The sequence below is a fragment of the Carassius auratus genome, chromosome 23 (assembly GCF_003368295.1).
Source record: "Carassius auratus strain Wakin chromosome 23, ASM336829v1, whole genome shotgun sequence".
In the NCBI taxonomy this organism is placed as follows: Eukaryota; Metazoa; Chordata; class Actinopteri; order Cypriniformes; family Cyprinidae; genus Carassius; species Carassius auratus.
In genome coordinates this window covers 16,780,309-16,801,319 of record NC_039265.1, presented here as the reverse complement: position 1 = coordinate 16,801,319, position 21,011 = coordinate 16,780,309, and the positions used below count along the sequence as shown (strand labels likewise).

General features: G+C 37.0%; 1 protein-coding gene across 1 annotated transcript; it reads right to left on the bottom strand.

Moving 5' to 3' along the window:
* Positions 1 to 134: 134 nt before the first annotated feature.
* LOC113041545 (carbohydrate sulfotransferase 11-like) lies at positions 135 to 15,142 on the bottom strand. Its single transcript, XM_026200142.1, has 3 exons — positions 14,656 to 15,142; positions 3,970 to 4,052; positions 135 to 2,953 (listed from the first exon to the last, which is right to left on the bottom strand). The coding sequence occupies exons 1-3, from the start codon at positions 14,747 to 14,749 to the stop codon at positions 2,108 to 2,110; spliced, it is 1,023 nt and encodes a 340-aa protein (XP_026055927.1). The 5' UTR covers positions 14,750 to 15,142; the 3' UTR covers positions 135 to 2,107.
* Positions 15,143 to 21,011: the final 5,869 nt, after the last annotated feature.

The following is a 21,011-nucleotide window of genomic DNA, read 5'->3' as shown; positions in this document are numbered from 1 at the left end:
TAGTAACTACATACAAGGTCATTATTGCTGCTAGATACTTTTACTGGATACAATATCTCATATACAGAGAATCTAACGTACCTCTCAGTTTGTAATTTTTTTCTCTCAGAATACCACACTTTGGAAAATGGTAATATCTTACTATGAATTTAATTGTTTGTTCACTTAAATGAATTGACAATTATATTGTTCATTTGGCAGTTTTATTCAACACATTTGTAATATCTTCTCTCTGAATTATAATTAACTTTAATCACATGATTTTTCTACAGTTGAGTGTTGTGGTCCCTAAAATAGTAAAAAAAAAAACAAGAGGCAGTTTGCCTTTATAATTCAATGTAAAAAAAAAACCAACAAAAGTAATCCCATGAAATAATCTCAGTTGGTTGATGTATTCCCTGCTGTCCACTGAAAAGAAAATGTAAAAGTTTATTTACCTCTTCAAAGCAAAATTCCTTACTGTCTAGTGCACACTTGACATTCACAGTTTTGCAGCACATGTATGCCCACAAGCTTTCAAAACAGGTGCAAACTGTTAGTTACATCACAAATGGCACATACTGTTGCTACACTCTCAACAGCTCAGCTCATACAGTTAAAGGCTGTCCCACAATCACATTTTTCATATGAATCCTCAAACACATTCATAATTTGACATCAGAATAATGACATTATGGCAGGACAAAAGAGCTGGGACTCCTGTAACTTTCAAATCAAGACATGACGTTCCTCTCCAAATGATTAAATATATTGCTCTTTGAAATGAATTATAAACCTAGACTTATAGATGACTCCCTTGTCCTTACAAAAGTCTGTAATATTCCAGCTCAAAACTGAAATGGACTCTTTTAACTAGCTAGATAGAAAATATTTTCCAACAAAACATTACCAAGAGCAATTTGGGAAGGTTCGTTATGCAATGTGGCACACAAGGTACCCACTGTGCACCTGTCTGCCTGACAGCCAGATATTAGTCCGACTCCTTCTTCTCACCCTTTCTCTAAAGATTTCATCATCATTTCAACCATAAAAATGAGTCATTAGCCTTTTTCACCGATAAGAAGAAATACCAAAATTATTCTGGGTCATTTCAACCAAGTGCTAATGACCCAAAAGTCGCTAAACTGTACTGTCAGGGATTGATTTTCTCTCACTTTAAGAGTTCTAAGGGATAGATAATCCTCTAAACACATACTGGTACCTTTTTAAAAACCTTTATTGCACTTTAACCCTTATTATAAATTCATAAGTTGAGTGTTTCCTCCCAGGATCATGCTGATGTTTGACCCGCAATGCCCTGCATCCACAGCTTAACAAGAGTCGCACTGATGAGCGTCTACCTTTCCCCAACCACAGTTATGCACTGTTTACCCAGCCCGGTGCATGCTAAATAAAGGGGTGACTCTGAGAACACCATTTCTTTCCAGAGTAGCCAAACTGGCCAAGGTAGACAGCCTTGTCAAGTTTGTCAATGCAGGAAAAGTCTAAATTCATCCCTTACTCTGGTCTCCTTCTAATATGTTACTATCTATCTGCTTGAAACAGATGACAGTTTGTGACTTGGAAACTACCTTTGTGCATAAGGTTAAGGTCTGAAATTGTATCCAGGGAATGTTAAAAAGGAGGCTTTGAGATCAGCTTCAAGGAATCTCTTCGAGATTAACATCAAGGCTTTGTTGGTTTCAGTTCAAGAGCAAAATCCACAATAAATATGCTACGTAAACAATACCATAAATATCCTCTTGGGTGGTGAAGATTAAAGGAGATGAAACATTCATAGCATTTGTCTGTTGATGAAGAATCCCGCTTCACTTATCACCATTCAGAAGGACAAAGGCACATACTTGGAGCTCGGTCACAAGTTACCAAAGCCAAAGGAATTACAGACAGTATTTTATGACCTTTCGGGATGGGATGAAACACCCCAGCCAACACTAATCTGTTCACAAAGCTGAATTTCGCCTCAAGGGAGTGAGGGCGACGCCACATCCAAGGCGCATCTTCTACAGCTTCCCCCTCAGGTAATTCACTCGAATCCAGGCACAAGAGCAAAAGTTTTAGCATCAGTGCCCGCAAGTTATGGATCAGTTGAAACTTGCTGAAACCCTCATTTCAACTTTAAGTATGCCGGCACAGAGTAGTTAAAAAGCAAGAAGTCCATTCGGTAAAGGTTGAAGAGTTTCTTTTGGTAAAACGGACTGATGTTGTCGAAGAACTTGGCGGCCATGTGACCAGTGGTCCTGGTGCTTTTGGACGTTGCCGGAAATTTGACCTCTCCTTCGGCACCTGCTAACTTCAGGATGTAGCGCGAATCTTGCGCAAGAGTCTCGTACTTGCCCACTACGTCGTAATGGATCAAGCAAGGGTGGCAAAGGGAGTGAACCCTTTCCCAGTGCTCATTGAACGGTTCCTCTCTCTGAGTCTGGGGGTCTACTAAGTAATACACAAATTCCTCGAAGGAAACATCGTTGCCTTTTTTCAGTGCTTCGGCCTGGGGGTCCGCACGATGCCTCCGGATGATTTTGGTCCCGTAGCGTTTATGGAAGGCCGTGTTGTAGCTACGGGTAAACTTGTTGCGATACGCCGAGACAAGTCTTTCGAAGGGTTCACGCACAAAGAGGAACTTTAGATATGTACGTAGGCGCTTGTTGATCTCAGCCGTGGTGTACTCTGAGAGCGAACGCAGGTTGCCTGCAACGTGAGCCTCATTGGCTGGAATAGCCAGTGGTTCGCGATAGCGCCCATTTCCTGTTAGCACCATCAACACACGCTTCCAGTTTGTACATGCCACTTTGGGGACGTAGCAATACAATAACTTGTGTTTATCGTCCACTATGAGATGGCGGAGGTCCTCTGGGCCAAGTACGCGTCTTTTGCGGGTGTGGGTGCGACAGGTTTCCTCCAGAAGTTGCCTTCGACCCTGCAGAGTGGCCTGCACTGCAGACTGCTCCAGCTGGAGGACAGGAAGGAATGGTACAAGAGGAAATTATAAGAAAAAAAAATTCACACGGTTTCAGAAGAGAATTAAATTTTTGAGTGAACTTATTTAAAACTGAAGTCTTTTCTTCTGAAACCGAATGTAGGATTTCTAAACAGTGCACTTATGGGAACCACAGATTGCACTACATGCGAAGACATGTATTTGCGTGACTTTATGTGATACGACAGTTGCCGTTTGAAGGAAGTTCTTGTGAAACCATGAGGCACATAGCTGTTGTGGGAGGATAACGGTTTTGCCTGGGGGATGAGCCACAGATGGGTTTAATAACAGCGATAATATAATAGGATTTGATGAGTTGGTAGTGTTTAAATTAGAAGGATTTTATTTTGACGTTACACTCAGACCTTTAAAGGGATAGTTCACCAAAAAATGAAAAGACTGCCATCATTCACATCATGTCATTCTAAACCCATACAACTCACTTTTGTCTGTAAAACAAGAGAGCATCCTGGCTGTTTGCTTCCATTACACAATGAACAGATTCTGTAAATCTCCAAGATAATTGTATGGGTTTAAATTAAAGTTAAGCGGATTAGTCTTAATATACTGTGTTTGCCAATTTCGACCGACCCAGTTATCTTTTACTTTTATTATATGAAAAGAGTATCTAGGATTATTCTCTTTTCAACAGAAGAAAGTCAGTCGTACAGATTTGGAAAAACATGAGCAGTCTAAAACATTTTATTTTGAATTATGTTAAGTACAACCCTGGCACAGTTGTGATACATATAATTTCATTTTGTCAGATGGTTTGCATGTGCATTTATGAGATGATGATTGTGTAACAATAAGGTGTTGGGGGTGAATGAATTGAACCTCTCCAGGAATGTGAGGTTATTTTTTTTTAGTAATTCAACTTCCACTGCTGTTAAAATCTGTCCCTTCAACACCAGAGGCCTGAAAAAAGCACTCTGTCCTCAGTTAATCAGAAAAAAAACCCTCCACCATTTCATTGCTGAAATACATACCTGGTCATTTTCTTGTAGCGTCTGCAAAGGACTTCTTCCTGATTTAACTGAGAAACTGTTCCAGCCTGAAATCTGTTCAGAAGCTAGAAGCACACAACAAATGCAAAAGATAAGAGATGGCAACAGAAAGATAATATCTCCAAAAGCAAAACATTTAGACATCCATTAAACATTAGTTTTTTTTTAAATTGGTTTATTGTATTGCTATTACATATGGTCAGTGCAGGAAAGAACAAGCCTCTAACCCCTAAGCTTTAAACTTCATTGTGCATATTGCATTGAGAGCTGTACTACTAATTTATGCTAAACATCTTTTAACAATACATTGAGTGCATTAGCTTGTATTAAAGGAACTTATATTAACCAGAATATCATAGAGACTCAAAGGAGGGGTCTTTTGATGTGGACTAAAGAAACCACCCAGAACACCCTAGAAACTGCATAGCAACATGCTAAAAACCTTTCTGAACTCCCTAACAACCACATAGCACTGCCTTGGCAACCACTCACTACAGTACATCCCATTATTGTGACCGCAAGTTCTGCATGTACAAGCACCACTCGAATTTTCCTGCGAAAGAGTTTTTTTTGGGGTTAAGAGACTCATGACCTTGTGTGGAGAGAGCAGAGATCAAAGCGCTTTGTCTGTAAGATCATGTTATTGAGCTATAAAAGATTAGAGCTGTTAATTCTCAGCATATGGGGACCAGGCTGGTCCACAATTACTGCCTTCTCTGACTCTTGCACCTAACTGATCGGCCATTAAATTCCTCCTTTACATTTGCTTTCTCTATAGGAACAGTCTGTTCTCTTCAGTCTAAGCCACTTCCCCCATTACTCCCCGTCTCACCCACACTCTCTCTCTCTCACACACACACACACACACACACTCCTTCAGTCTGTGTTGGGGCCCTTGCTGCTAACGTAAGTGATTGGTTTCACACATGTGCCAGCTAAGTCAAAGGGATACTTTAAATGCTTAGAAATGGAGCACAGGCTAGCAAGTCTGGACACTGAGAGAGTGGAGGAGTATAAGCAATCATGGCAAAAAGAGAAAAGACACTTTCTGTTAATAGCTTCTAACAATAAAAAAAATAAATACCCAAAATGATCCTTTTCAGTAAATGGTCGGTGAAAGGAAGTGTTTAAACCTCAAAAATGCTGATCATCAATCTCAGGACAAACTAAAGGCATTTAAGATGTGGGGGAACTTTTTTTTTTGTCTTTTTATATCAATAAACATTTTTTTTTAAATGATGCAGATGATCAGATGAAAAATGGAAGGGAAGAAGAACATGGAAGAACATGAAAAGACATGGAAGAGGCAGAAAGAAGGAAATGGGATGGGGTTGAGTACATATGCAGACCAAAGTTTGTGCTATGAAACAGACGCTAATGGCTTTCCCAGTCATTACATACACTCATTATTCAACTATAAAACTATAAATAAGCCAACACTACATGTAAATAAATAACTTCTACAGTGTCAACTAAGTCTAAATGTGCTTATTTTACTTGTTTTTGGGCTTATTACTGTATTACAGTAAAAAGTGACAGAGCAACATCTGCAAGTGAAATGCTTCTGCACAATGAAGTCTATGCTAAGGATGTGCATACTTCAGTTTTCAAAAACAAACAGCCAGAGCATAATAAAAAGTACTCTAAATAACTAGTAGAATCTGAACGGCTAGTTCACTAATCAGCCCTGTGTAATAAATAAGCTGAAAAATTAAAGCATGTGAATATTGATTAATTCAGACATGAAGATGTTGCTTGGTAACCTTCCGGGAGCATCTAGTCATAAAACTTAATTAAAATTCATGATTGCTTAATTCGCCAGATGACTAGCACCCACTCAAAAACCTCTGCCTTTCAGCCAATACATCAGACCTGCTCAGTGAATGAAAAAAAAGGATAGCATACAGTCTTGAGCTGTGCTGCTCATATACATTCCAATGTGAAATATTTGAGGTAAAATATGCTCCTATTTGTTGTAAAAACTCATATTTCTGACCCAGTGAAGTCGGTTTCCTCACAACAGATAATGAAGTTGCTAAATGTTAGTCTACAAAGTCATAAAAAAGGAAGTATTTTGTGTTACCAAACACCATAATCTGATATCTGTGCCAAGCACCAACATATCAGAGCTGCCATCGCAAAATTATGTCTTTTTACAATATACTCCTAATCATTATCAACAGATGAGAATCTTTTTTTAAAAAGGAAGTGTATGCAAGAGATCGTTAAGAGCTGTCTGATTCACAACCACAGAATGACGTGCAAGCTAACTTCCTCTTGTGACTTCTTTTTTTTTTTTAAACAGGAACATAGTAACTTAGAGAATTGCTAGAAGAAAAAGACAGAATAGAAGTTAAGTGATGACTAGAAACAACACAGTATCACCCAAAGAATTGCTAAATGAGTTCCTCAAAACAATCCGAGCTACTTGCTAGACAAAAAGCTAAACGGCTTCCAAAGGTGGGTAACAATGAGGTCTCTTTCTAGCCTTGTTAGTATGCACTATGAGTGAGGTTCCACAAGTCAACCGAGGCCAGGCGGCGACAACAAAGGTTGTTTGCTGGAATGCTACAGAGGCTTATGGCCATTTATGTTGGCCTGTGAGGGTTTATAGAGGACAACACACAAATCAGCAGGCTTTTATCAAAAGTTTGCAAGGTAATGGGCAGGAAGCCCTCCTGCGGTACTGCAACTGCTCCCTTACTAATCGAATTCTGCTCGGCCTCGTGTGGAGAGAGTTTTTTGTTCTGTGCGGTGACTTTTGAGTTTTTGTTTTACAATCGAATGATTTATCTTCTCAGTTGTCTTCACAGCTGGTGCTCTCGCCCCTATAGTCTAAATATGAAAACACATTCAAATGACCTTGAGGATCACGTTACTCTGGTTGAAACAACAGTGGAAACATAAGAGCTCGTGTTTCCTGGATGCTGTGATGTCAGGAAGCATCGTTCGTGTCATGAAACCCATCAGAATTAGAATAGAAACTAGTCTGATGATGAAATCAGAACGTTTCACAAGTTGTTCTTATTCATACAAAATGTGCATTAAAACCATTTGCCACAAGTCTTGACTCATGCGTATTTTCCCAGAAACTGCTGCTTCAAATACACGGTTTCCAGTAGTATATTAAGATGTAGGTTAAGATACCGCAGAAAAATATGAAACTGACTTACTGTGACTTTTAGTTTGTCAGCTTCCTCTTTTGTACATTGTAGGGCTCAAGGACAAGAGTTTTTTGTATAACATTGTAGCTCTTTGACAATTGTTCCATGGCCATTCAAAAAGGTTGGGGTATAGAGTAATAACAGTAATATAATATTATTTATTTCTTTACAATTTAAAATAAAAATGTTTACTTTCACTGATTTCTACTAATATATATATATATATATATATATATATATATATATATATATATATATATATTTTTAGATTTTTAAGAAGCCATTACTCCAGTCTTCAGTGTCACATGATTCTTCAGAAATCATTCTAATTTTCAGATTTGCTGCTCAAGAAACCTTTCTTATTATTAAATTATTGAAAAATTTGTGCTGCTTAACATTTTTGAGATATATATTTGTGGATCTTTGATGGAGCATTTATTTGAAACTGAATTTTTGCAACAATGTAAACATTTTTACGGTCACTAGATCAATTTAATCCATCCTTGCTGATTAAAAGTTTTCATTAAAACAAATATAGCATACAGCAAACCATAGCATTCCCTCTTATTTCTGTCAAACCTTGAATGTTAAATTATGGTGTATGTTCTATATATGTAAACACCCCATAATTCCAGGAGCTGCAAAATTGAGGCAGTAATGAAATGGTAAGCTATGAAGCAAGAACGAACATGATTGAGAATTACTGATTTGATCAAATTACAGTGCAAAATAATTAAAATGCTTAGGCTGAAATTCTAATGAATACCTAAAGAGACCTGTTTCTGTAAAAATAAGTTTTACTTGCCATAAAGGGCAGAGGGGAACAGTTTTCTAACTAAAGCAATTATTTTCCTTTCTGCCCCAAGCACACTAAGTAGAACTCCAATGCGTGCCTTAATATGCCATAAAGCAGAATCCATTATCAAGTATGAAATGTGTTTAATCAGAGATTTGGATAAAATTACATCCACTCAAAGTGGCCCAGCGCATCCTGCTGTACAGTATTCCATTCATAGCATGAGCTTTACTCTGATAACTATGGACGGAATTGAGAAGAGGGAAAGAGATGTAAGTGATATGAAAAGGTGAAGAAAGACTGTGCTTCTATCTTTCTCTTCAGAGCCTCAGTGTGAGGGTGTCACTCTATCCCTGACTAACATAGAGACATGACTGTTAATTCCAAATCCCAAAATTCCATTTTAGGCTGGAAATTCCCCTTATTTATTAAGCTCCTCTCTCTTTCCCAGTCCTGAAGTTAAGAAATTAAGAAATTGAAAGAGAAGATACAACAAACTTGCGTCTCCCAAGCTGTTCTACATCAAGAAACTGCCTTCTATCCAAACGAGCGCTATTGTTTGGCAATCAAACAATCTGTTCATGTCCTTTGTGTCATTTGTTTATTTTATCCAAATCACTGACGGCTTAAAATCTATCTCCAGTCTCAGCTGTCTGAAAGGAATAGCGAAGGATCAAGAGGGCTGGTGGGATACTGACCAATGCATGTTAAATCAAAAGCATCTTGTGCGCAGTTCCTCATAAAATTTAAAACGGGTCTATTGGGAAACTTGGCCCCGTAGAGCAGAACGACTCGCAGAGTTATGTCATTTTATGGGTAATATAATGCTTAGACAAACCAACGATGGCTGATGACGCTATACCAAACGCATGTGCCTGAAGGATCCTGTCAGAAAGTGTTTTTTATACCGTTGCAAGTGTATTTATCTGTGCAAGAGAACATCAAAACCATCAACCATTAATCAAACATTAAAGGGACAGAGCACTGAAAAACTTCTGTCAACATTTACTCACCATTGTCATTTCAAACCTGAATGACACTTTCTTTGAAAGAACACAAACGATATCGGAGCGGAGTCAAAAACAAACCATTCTTCAAGATTTCTTCTTTTGCGTTCTTAAAGAAGAGACCAAATCATACACATTTGGAAACAACATGAGGATGAGTAAAATATATCAGACTTTCAGTTTTGGCTGAACAATCCATTCAAATCAGTTCATTTTTTTCTCAGATTGTAGCGTCCGAGGTGGTTTATCCCAAAATCGATAAGGCTGACTCCAACCTGTGTGAGCATAATCACTTTAATTAACTACAACTAAAGCGTAAAATGAGTAAAAGTCACATAAACAATTTAGAAAGCAATTTAGGCTGCATTACTGCAAAAAGTAAAAATCCGAAATCCAATTTGACTTTCAATCACTTTATACTGTCTCAGTTTTCAAGGATAAAAAGAGTTTTGCTTCGAGGCCTCTGGAGTAATGAATTTCATAAACTTTTCCAACAGTCTCACATATGAGCATTGGACATTTGCTTGATGGTAAAGGGTGAGCTCATGTTTTACAACCATGCGGTGTAAATGCTTCGGAACAAATTATCCGTGAAGAAATGAACGCTGTATCCCTCTATAATCAGTTGACTAGTTGGACAACAAGTTGACTATTTCCCATTTCATTGCTGCTATAAGCAATTTTGAAAATCGACATCAGGAATACCTAAAACTACTTTAATATTATGCTTAAATATGCAGTTTTACCAGAATGAACTGAGGGAGCTGAGTAAAATGCTCAACTGAGATTAATCAGACTGTCTATGTCAAACTAAACAAGAGAAAAGAAGTTTGACGAGTGGCGAAGTCAGCTACGTTGCCTCTGTAAACAACGAACAGCAGAAACTGATGGTGGTAAGATAAGCAATGAAACTGCGGCACGTTCAGCAGACACAGTATTATCAGATGAGAACAAGAAGTCCACTCTGAGACTTTAAAAGGACGAATACATCGTCTTACTTTCAAATTGCCCACATTGGGTGTGATGGCACCAAGGTCAAAGAAATGACCCTCAAGTACTGGAAATGTCAAAAAGGTTTTTAAATAAGAGCTCACCCACAGCCCAGATGAGTATTCGATCTTTGCTCTGACTCACAGTCACTTACTGCAAGAAAGGGAAGCAGCTCCATATGTTTCTCATGGACAAACCACTAAACTTTCCTTAAATGTGCGTACATCACTGGTTGCCTTTTGGCAGGACTAGTTTTCTTGATGTTGGCTTCAGGTAAAAAGAAGCATATCGGTGGAAGAATGAGGGGAAATTCAATATTTCATGATTAAACAACTTTCCTATTGCGAACTTGATCACACGATAAATGTGCCAACACTTGAGGACGGTTATCAAGTGGTTTTGTGAAGAAACATACATAAACACAAAAGCCATTTTAAGGTAATTACTGATAGCTGTATTAGTATTAGGCCAAGACACCTAGAGAGCACTACTTTTAAGATCACTCGTATCAGCTCTTTTTATTGGAACCACTTTTTAGAAGCAAAGAGGTCACAGTGCTATACAGCATAGCCAAACTTCCTGTGAAGTGTGACCGTGTGACCATTGAAGGGGTGTGGCACAGCAAATAACTGTCTATGAGCCAAAAAAAGAAAAGCTTTAAGCAAATAATGCCCTGTATGAAAACGTGAGCATACAATCACTTTAACTATGTTCAAGTGTCAATTTTTCGAAATTGAGATTCATACATCATCTGAAAGCTGAATAAATAGGCTTTCCATTGATGTATGGTTTACAGTTTGAAACTAGACGAATGAACTGTTACTTCATCTAAAAGTAAAAAATCTGGTGTTATATTAGACAGCAACTGCATTCTTCCATCTTAGAACCATTGCCAAGTGAAACCTGTTAACTGTTTCTGATGCAGAAAAGCTAGTTAATGCATTCATGACCTCTAGACTGGACTATTGTAATGCACCGTTGGGTGTTTGTCCTGCATCTTCAATAAACAAGCTACAGGTAATCCAAAATGCAACAGCTAGAGTCCTTACCAGGTCAAGAAAACATGATCATATTACCCCAATTCCACAGTCTCTGCACTGGCTACCTATTAAGTTCTGTATCAGTTACAAATTATTATTACCTACCTATAAGGCCCTAAATGGTTTAGCTCCTCCTAGTAGTGTTCATTGTCAGCAGCGGCAATCCACCTGTCACTCAAGTGACCACGCCCTTAATTATGCAGAACTTTAAGGCTTAATATAATTTAAACGGATGAGTTATAAAAAATTAACCCCCCTCACAGTTGTCATGAAGGGCAAAATTAGCAATATAGACCAAAATCTTTTTTTGAACCAGGCTGTAAACATGTTTTTTGCTGCTGTAAAGTTGGGCATTTTATCATGGGGAGTCTATGGGACTTACTCCCTTTTGCAGCCAGCCTCAAGCTTCAAGTAAAATGAATTTTACTTTGTTGGAACAGCAGCTATGCTAATTACGTCTCTATTTGTTTCTCTGTTTTGCCACATGATTAGTATCTCGTGGTAACTAGGATTTACACAAGCTTCTGTCTGGATCCAGAACACCTGAGAAAAGATGATGCCAACCCCTCAGAGGACCCCAGATGATGCTAACCCTGAAACAACATACAGAACCGACAAATATTGCTATAAGTTTGATTGCATCATATAATAATTGCTGTTAGTAGTGTTCATTGTCTGGTTGACTACGTCTTGTATTAATTTTTCTGAAAACTTCTGATATATGTACATAAACTGACAGTCACCACTGATAAGCTACTACTAAATATCACAGAAACTTAATTTTTTTAAAGTTACTTTGCAATGATTTGTATCATAAAAAGCACTATACAAATATGAGATTAAAGGAATATTTCACCTGAAAATGAACATTTTGTCATCATTTACTCATAATCTAGTTGTTCTAAACCTATGTAAGTTTCTTTCTTCTGTCAAACACAAAATAAGTTATTTTGACAGCCAGCTTTGCAATCTTGGCTGTATAATAAGATTTTCAACAAAAGACTCAAGAAATAAACATTAGCTATCACTACCAGTTATCTTTATTTGTTCAAAGTTTCTTATATAATTCACAGGAAACCATAATCTACACATCTTTTGTGGTTACATACTTCACTACTACCCCATGCTGCTTCTGATCTTGTCCAAGTGCTTTCAATACTCATAAATTACAGTCACAGCACAGGTTTACCTCCGTAACCTGTCATGAATCTAATTAATCTTTGGTTGAAAAATCTCACATGGTCATATGAAGCCTTTCCCAAAACTCTGGGGAAAACCAAAGCCAATGACCTTTAATTCCCCCTTCTTCTCTAATCTCACGCTATCCTTCTTCAAGGTGATCCGTTCCTCTCCGCGGCATCAAGGGAATGGTTTAAAAGGTTTTGGAATGCCCCAGAGTCTCCCAGTGGGGGCTTTCCAAACATTCCAGGGGCAGTTTTTCTCTCTGTCTGCTTTGTTTCCAGCGGGTTTCAACAGCCGTTTTTTGTTTGCAGGCTGAATTCTACACGTGTGCACTCTAAATACAGTTTGATGTTTTAGTATGTCAGAAGAACTGTTTTAATGTGGCATGCATGTCTGTGTTATCTAAACTTTAACTACCGAAGCTTGTTAGTTGGAAGTGACGGTAATGCACTAAATCATTGCCATAGGCACTTGGCGTAGAAAAGACATTGGTTTGATGTAAAAAAAACAACAACTAAAAAACAAAACACCAATCAAATACGCAAAACCAAACTGATGTCAGAAACTTGATATGACATGCCAATGGAACATCAGACAATCTCACTGTGAGATTAACTTTATATTTTTACCCAATTAACACTGGAAGAATCTGCCATCCTAACTGAATTCAAAATTTTGTTAAAGCATCTTGATCATGTCTTGACTAATATTTGACGTTAAGGTGCTAACTCGATTTTTCAAGGGATTTTAATCTGACAGTCAATTCTTCAGACACCTGATATCAAGATGCTTTTCATCAACCACGAGTGGACAATGTTAAATACAGGCTAAATTATTTGAGCTTTTCGATTTTCATTTCCAGAGGTAGTCAAAAAGGCATTTGATCTTTTGCAGTTTATAAATAAAATGTGAACATTATGGGACATGCTTTGAGCAAGCGCGCCAAAACAATCGATTCCAACTAAGCTACATTATGTTGTGCCACACACAGATTATGATTGAAATTGCTGTTACATTAATATCCTTTCCATTTGCTTCCATTTCCTGCTCGCTCATAAACAGCATAATGGTTTCAGTCATCATATTCATCCTCCGGACAAAATAAGATGTGAGGAAATAGGAACACAAGTGGTCACAGGAGATGCATTTAAAAATGCATGCTAAGACCAGGTGTAATCGGTACTGCATCTCAGCTCATAATGTGATCAGACCACTGAAAATGTATCTAAAAACCAGGTGCAAACAAGGCCAAAGATCTCACAGCGTAAGTGGTCATTTTAAGTCTTTCAACACAGGTTAGAACAGTATTGTTAACTAGTGAAAAACAGAAAATCTTATAGAAAGTTACAGAATTATTAATGGATCAGCCTGTTTGGGATTAAAACCAACAACCTTTTGGCTATATTTAAAGATCACACCATTTAATGCATAGTGACAATTATTTACTTTAACAGACAAAAGCAAACTAGCATGACCATTCCTTGATGGCATTGACCCAAGACATTTACGATGTCCAGACCTGGGAGGAGCTATGGGTTAAAATGCACTTGCACCATCAGTGCCCACAGTTAACGTTTAAAAAGGCGAATGTCATCAATCCAAGACCGAATTTAGGATGTGGTCGCAACCTGCTGCAAGAAGTCTGATTTGTAACCTACATTTGGCTGGTGAAACATGTTATCTAACTTCCTTTTTCCATCGATTAAAATAATTAGCTGCACAACAAGTTTACAGCCGAATATGCTCTGAGCTCACAGCCCTTACTTCATTTCAGTAGATACACGGATGTAGCTTAGCAAACACAATCTTATGGCAATTTTTGTAACTATTTCACATTTGAGCAAATTAGTGATAAATTCGTATGTTTTTGCAGGAATCACATACATAATCGCCTCCTTGTCACATAGTTAGGTTTTCTCATTCGACAGGGTTGGATGTTGCATATTACATTATTTAAAAAAAAAAAAAAAAAAAAAAAAGGATAAAAAGGATACATATAAACATAGGATTATTTTATTAACCTAATCTTTTCTATTAATTTTATTGTAATTCATGTATCAAGTTCATTCGTTGACTGGACCCAGAAATAAAAACATACTAAGCCGGCATATGACAGACCTTCAACTTTGAAATAAGGTCGGTTCTTCTTTTAACATTGATACAGCGTTTAAAGCTAAGCGGTTGAGATACATTTACCGTTAATAGTCCTACAATTAATGTCTCCAGTAAAACATGTCTTCATATCTAAAACGAAACTGTTATGTGCGTGTTGACAAAACTGTTATACAAGCTAATTAGTCAAACAATTGACATCTGATCATACGAATCGAACCGAATGGAACGGTTTGATGGTTCAGTGCGCGTGTCGTTATTCCAGAACCGCAGTTTCGGTCCAATTTGCCAAAATGATCCAGTTCATTTAAAATATCCAACTCAAAAGAACAGATCCTTCACGAATCAGACATCACTACTTTATTAGTAAGACTCACCTGATCTTGACATGTTCTGGAAGTATAATATAAGAATGAAAAACGATCCGACACATGTCGCCAGAAACATCCGACCCACTTTGGGCTTTATCATTCTGGTACTTGTCTAACGGACGATGCCTGACTCTCGCCAGTATTCGCCGAAGAACAGTCCTAAAAGCGTCTGTCCAACGGGTTCTTCATTTTACAAAAAGAGTCCAAAAAACAACCCGGTGGAAACTAATTCCGATTCACGCTTTACCCAAAGCAGCCCGCTTTAGAGTTAGGTGTTACACGAACCATTCACCCAAAAAACTGCACAGGTCAAACTCCGTTTCAGCGAGCCTTCGCTTTCCAAGCGGTCGCGTCAATTAAGTAAAAAATCCATTGATCACCTACATGTCTTCGCTACGTCACATGTTGCTGTTGTCAGTTGAACACTCAACTTCCCCTAAACATGGAGGGCATTGTATCAAACTTTCGTGTGTGACGTCACGCCCAACAGCATCTAGCTGAGTCCCCGGGGGCCCCTGGATGTGACGCAACAACTAGAACCCCTCTAGAGTGCTAACGTAAAACTCGAGCGTTTTCTAAGGTTACTGAATAAAAGTAAAGAGATTTAACCAGACTTAAAGTGCTTTAATAATTCACTTTCGTGTCTTTAAATAAGGAATATCTCATCCAGGCAATTCTTTTTAAAATGCCAAACGTTTCCGTGCGATTACCATACACAATTTTTATAAACGTGTCTGATACAATACTATATATGTGTCAGAAGTAATTTGTGTATATTGTATGTTTAGTGACATCTGGTGGAAAATACAGGAACATTCTGACTGACTGCTTCACTCGTCTCTAAACCAGCAATCTTCAAACTTCAAGAAATCTTTTATACATAAAGAGACATGCTATATAGGCCACTGCATAAATTTAAATTTTGCATTTTAAGCCAGTTAATGCATTTACATAATATACTTTATGTTTGCATTCTAAATGTTGGCTAATTCAAACCTGTGGATTTCTTTTTAACTACTAACTTTGGGAGGGACAATAAAAATTGTAGTTAATCTTCTTGAGTCAATGTAAAATTGTATTTTAACACTTGTGCATGCTTGCTCTAAACTGAAGGAAATAATGTTGTTAGGTTCATTTGAGGTCTACAGCAAAGCGGTGAGTGTGAATTCTCTTGAGGTTGTGGTGAATTGGCCTTGCACAGCCTAAGCACAGTCCCAGTCCCGAAAACTGTACAGAATTTTTATATGATAACTTATCACTGTTCATCTCACAAAGAAAAGCATGCATATTTCATAATTTGGATGCAGAACTGCTAGGCTGCTACAAGTTTCCTGTATTGGATCAAGACTTCCGTGTAAATGGGAGGCAGGTTTTAAACAATGGAATTAAAGTGATAAGCCCGTTAGGAACGGGTCATGTTGTTTCAGGTCAGAGTCAAAGTCTAATAACAACCGGCATGATTCATGTTGATTCAGAGTCAAAATGACCCAGACCCAGAGGAAATGCGGTTTCACTTTTTATATACAGTACATGCAAAATAAAATATATTTATAAGACTTACATTCAGCCAAAATCAAGGACAATAATATATAATAGCTGATATATAATAATTACTTTCTCTCTAAAATGACCTACTCGCTGCATATGGAGATACTGTACATAGAGATCCTCTATTATATAGTTTCAATGTACAGAGATACATATGTATTGAAAGGCCACATGGATTAAACAGGTCAGCTACTAAATGAACAGATGGCCATTGACTAATGCATCAATATGTGTGCTACATGGAACATATGCCTCTAATATTTTTATTTCGTTTCTTTTTTTTTGCTTGGTAACAGAGGTGCATCGAAAGCAGATATTCGGATTCAGACCAAGACAACTGCTTAATTGCCAAAACATTTCCTGGAATCCAGAAAGCCAAGCTGATTTACATTAGCAGTTAGATGCAAAAGAACCAGAACTCATAGAGAGATTATACTTCCTTCTTATGGGTTTAATGGTAGATGGTAAATCATATTTTTCCTCATTTTATCTCCCTGAGCAAATCCTTGGAGATCAATCAGTGTCTGAAAGTGAGAAAGAACCAGGTGTGTGTTAAAGTTCACAGGATTCAGTTACTGCTTTCATTGAGTGACATTAAGACACTTCATAGACGTGTTTGAAGTGAAATATGTTTGATATGTAGCCTGGCCGTATCTTTCCTGTCAGGATGGTCAGTGCTGTGGGATTGAGTGATCCACTGCTGTAGCATCTGTTGCTCTGAGTTTATCATCATACTCTGCGGACAGCCCTATAGACACATTTAGACATTTACACTACAAGTGCACATTACCTACATTTCTTTTTTTTTTTTTACAAGCGTTTCTCTGCAACCCTCAATTACTAGACACTTTTCCTTTAATTATTGATAGAATTTTATCGAATTAATCAAAAAAACTAGTCATAACGTACACAAAAGACTTCATGCATCTTTAAAGCTTAAAACATCAATAAACCAAAATAATAAATTCATATTGTTTACATTTTTTAGATGAAACTTAGGGAAAAAAAAGTCACATCTTTGAAGATATCACTGAGCAAATAATCAGTCCAGCCTCCCTCTGCATTAGAACTATAGCTCTTTAATGTTATGTTTTCTCTGGCCTCTGTCGTACTTGTTTTGGCAGAAGCCTCAGTGTCAGCGTGAGCATGCTTCCACTGAGATCAGCCAGAGCTGCTCTCAACAAAACCCGAACACTGAACCATTTTTATTCAGGACGTGCATTGCACCAGGATGTTGACACGACATTTCATGACCACCTGACCTCTGCTGACCTCTGTCCGGGGGCTCGTGAAAGTCTGTCATTTAGCTCGCTCTCTTTTTTTTAATCTATCTATTAAAAGCAGCAGGCTGGGTCAATGACTTCATGGTTATCTGACCAGATCAACAGATATCATTGTAATTTTAACATCATATTCACTAATGATAAAGTCATTTATCTTATAACCAAATTTAAGGTCAGTAATGTAACAAAATATATACATTTGCTCTGAATTGAGGGGTGTTACATTACAAGGGGTGTTACATTACAAATCATGCATTTCTATACTATATATATGTTTTTAACAAATTAAATACAAATGTAAATGCAATTAACACAAAATATGGGTGCAAACAACAGCTCCTCCACTTCCTAAAGATTCTCTCCTCTTTTAAAAGATAAAAAATAATACACAGTTAACTGGTTCATTTGAAGTAATAAATAAATAAATAAATAAATGTGAACTACAAAGTCAAAATATTACTCAGTTTTCTCCATTAGTGATTTTCCATCTGAAATTTTAAACACATTTGCTTTGTGAGGCATTTACAGAATGAGACTGACACCATTGATCCATAATTTATCACTTAACAGTCAGTGAAATCGTTATGTAAAAAAAAAAAGAGTCAGATGAGACCTCATTCCTGTTAATACATTCACAGAGTTGCAATTTTACTTGATTTATTTAAAAATTATAAATTAATTTATTCCAGCAAGTGCACTGAGATTCTTCTGCATAAAGAGTCTTATTGCCAAATCAGGCCCAACTACACGATGTCTGATCCAAGTGTAGAAAATGGCAACTATTAAGTAAACATGAGTTTATGAAATTGTTAATATTTAAGCAAGGTTAAACAAAAGTAGTTTAAACCATACACTACTGTTCAAAAGTTTGGTGTTAGTACATTTTTTTTTAAAAAGAAATATCTTATGCTTCTCAAGGGAATTTATTTTTATTTTTGATTATATAGTGAAAAAATGTAGTAAAGGAATTCAAAAATATTTAATGTAAAATAACTGATTTCGATTTTATTATATTTAAAAATGTAATTTATTTCTATAATTGCAAAGCCGAATTTTCAGCAGCCAATTTCTCCTTTAATTCTTTGATGAAAAGAAACAGCTGAATAAAAATGTAAATATTTTGTAACATTATAAACATCTTTTCTGTCACTTTTGATTCATTTAATGAATGAAAGTCTTCATTTATTAATTAAAACTTAATTACTATAATTAAAATACATTAATATTTAATGACAATTAAATAAATAATAAGTGTTAAAATAATACATGTTAGTAAATAATAAATACATTATTTTACATGCATTTTTCCAAGCCCTGGTTTACTTCAGGAAAAAAAAGTAGATGAGATGACCCTAAGAGTTCTGACACAAATCCAAAGCTTATATGAACTTTAATTAACTTCTGTTCATCACAGAGGCACTGGATTGTGAAAACAAACTCAAGGTGTGCCTCAGTGTTGGCGCTCTGCCTCTCAGCCTCCTCTTGATTCAGAAGCTAAAATACAAGTTAAAATCCTCCTATATGCATTCCATTATTCAGATGCATTAGGAAACCCTCTTTCCCTGGGAGAAGGTGACAGATTGGTCAAGCATGAAAAAATAAGAGGTGCCAGATGGTTCAGATGAAGAGAAGACAGCGGGTGAGTAGAGGTTGATAGGTGAGAGATGGTATATGAGAATCTTTGATCATCAGAGCTGAACTGCAGTTCTTAAATGTAATCAATAACGACATAAGGATTTCAAAAGGCATTATATTCTATTAGTGTTTGATTTATCCAGTGTGTTTTGTACACACAGGCTGAAATGTCCAGATGAGTCAGACTTTTATACGATCAAATGTTAGAGTACATTAAACTAAGGTACGACACTATATATAATCTTGCACATCTAAAATAAATGTCACGCTAGGATCAACCATTTGTGCAATCATTCTGAATTCAGGTTGGCAGTTCTACAGTTTAGCACCGATAAACATTTTGAGTTCATAAGGACTTACCTGTGAGAGTGGACTGTGATGATGGCTCGAACAGGAGACGAGAAGAACGAAAGGAAGCAAGTTCAGGCCAAATTTGTCAGGTAAAGAGGCTCAGAGTGGATGCTCAGCCAGCAGGTGGCACTACAGACACGCGCTGATGTGTAACCAGGAGGATTCTGAAGATACGCAAAGAGTTTTAACACTATAAAAAAAAAAAAAAAAAAAAAAAAAAAAGTTTCATTGTTATATTTATATTGAAAAACGGAACTGTGCAAATTAAGCACACCTCATTAAGTTCTTCAGAAATATCAATGCCATTTACTGTATTCCACAGCCCCGGGATACTGAGTCCTGAGATTAACTTGAACAACAGTGTTGGGTGTAATTAGTTACTAAATAATTAGTTACTGTAATTTAATTACTTTCCCTTGACTTAATACTGTGTGTAGACTGTAGAACATTTATATACAATACAATAGTGGGTTTAACATACAAAAAAAAATAAATAATAATAATTAGTCTAACCTAAAAAATGTATGCTTTCTATGTACTCTTCTCTCTCTTTAAATACTTTGGTGACTCAATAAGAATATTTGTAACACTTTAGTGTCCAATTCTTACTATTAAATAGTTGCTTATTGGCTTGAATAATACTGGGATAGAGGTTGTTTATTATTACTTAAAAACACACATATTTATGTCTTATTGTGTCTTTTGTCTTATTTTATATCCTTTAGAATAAGGATTAATCGTTTTTTAATTACCTACATCCTTTGTCCTCCTCCTCCCCCTCCTTCATCAACTCTAACAACTGATGACTTTGTCACATTTTTATTTATAAAAACCATCAGTGCACAATTTTCCACACCACAATCTGTCAAGCACATTTTACTAGCAAACATACACTCATTCACGTCCTTCTCTTCACTGTCTGAGGCAGAAGTCTCCAAACTCATCCTTTTTAATCATCCTACTACTTGCCTGCTTGATCCTATTCCATCTCATCTCCTTTAAGCCATTTCTCTTGCAGTTATACCTGCACTTACTTGCATCATTAATGCATCCCTTCACATCGGAGTTTTTTCCTCAGCATTTAAACAGGCTCATATAACCCCACTTTTTAAGAAACCCACCCTTAAACCATCTCTTTTAGAGAACGACAGACCGATTTCCCTTCTTCCTTTCATTGCAAAAACACTTGAACAAACTGTGTTCAACCAAGTCTCTGCCTTTCTCACACAGAACAACCTCCTTGACAGCAAACAGTCTGGCTTCAGAAGTGGACATTCAACCGAGACTGTCTTGCTCTCAGTTTTGAAGCCCTAAGACAAAAAAAGATTCCAAATCTTCTATACTTATCTTGCTGGATCGGTCCACGGCTTTTGACACGGTTAACCTGCAGATCCTCTTGTCAGCCCTATTGGCAAAGAGTATCTCAGGAACCTCACTCTAGTGGTTTGAGTCTTACCCCTCAGATAGATCCTTCAAGGTGTCTTGAAGAGGTGAAGTTTCCAAGTCACAACATCTAACTACTGGGGTGCCTTAGGGCTCAGTTCT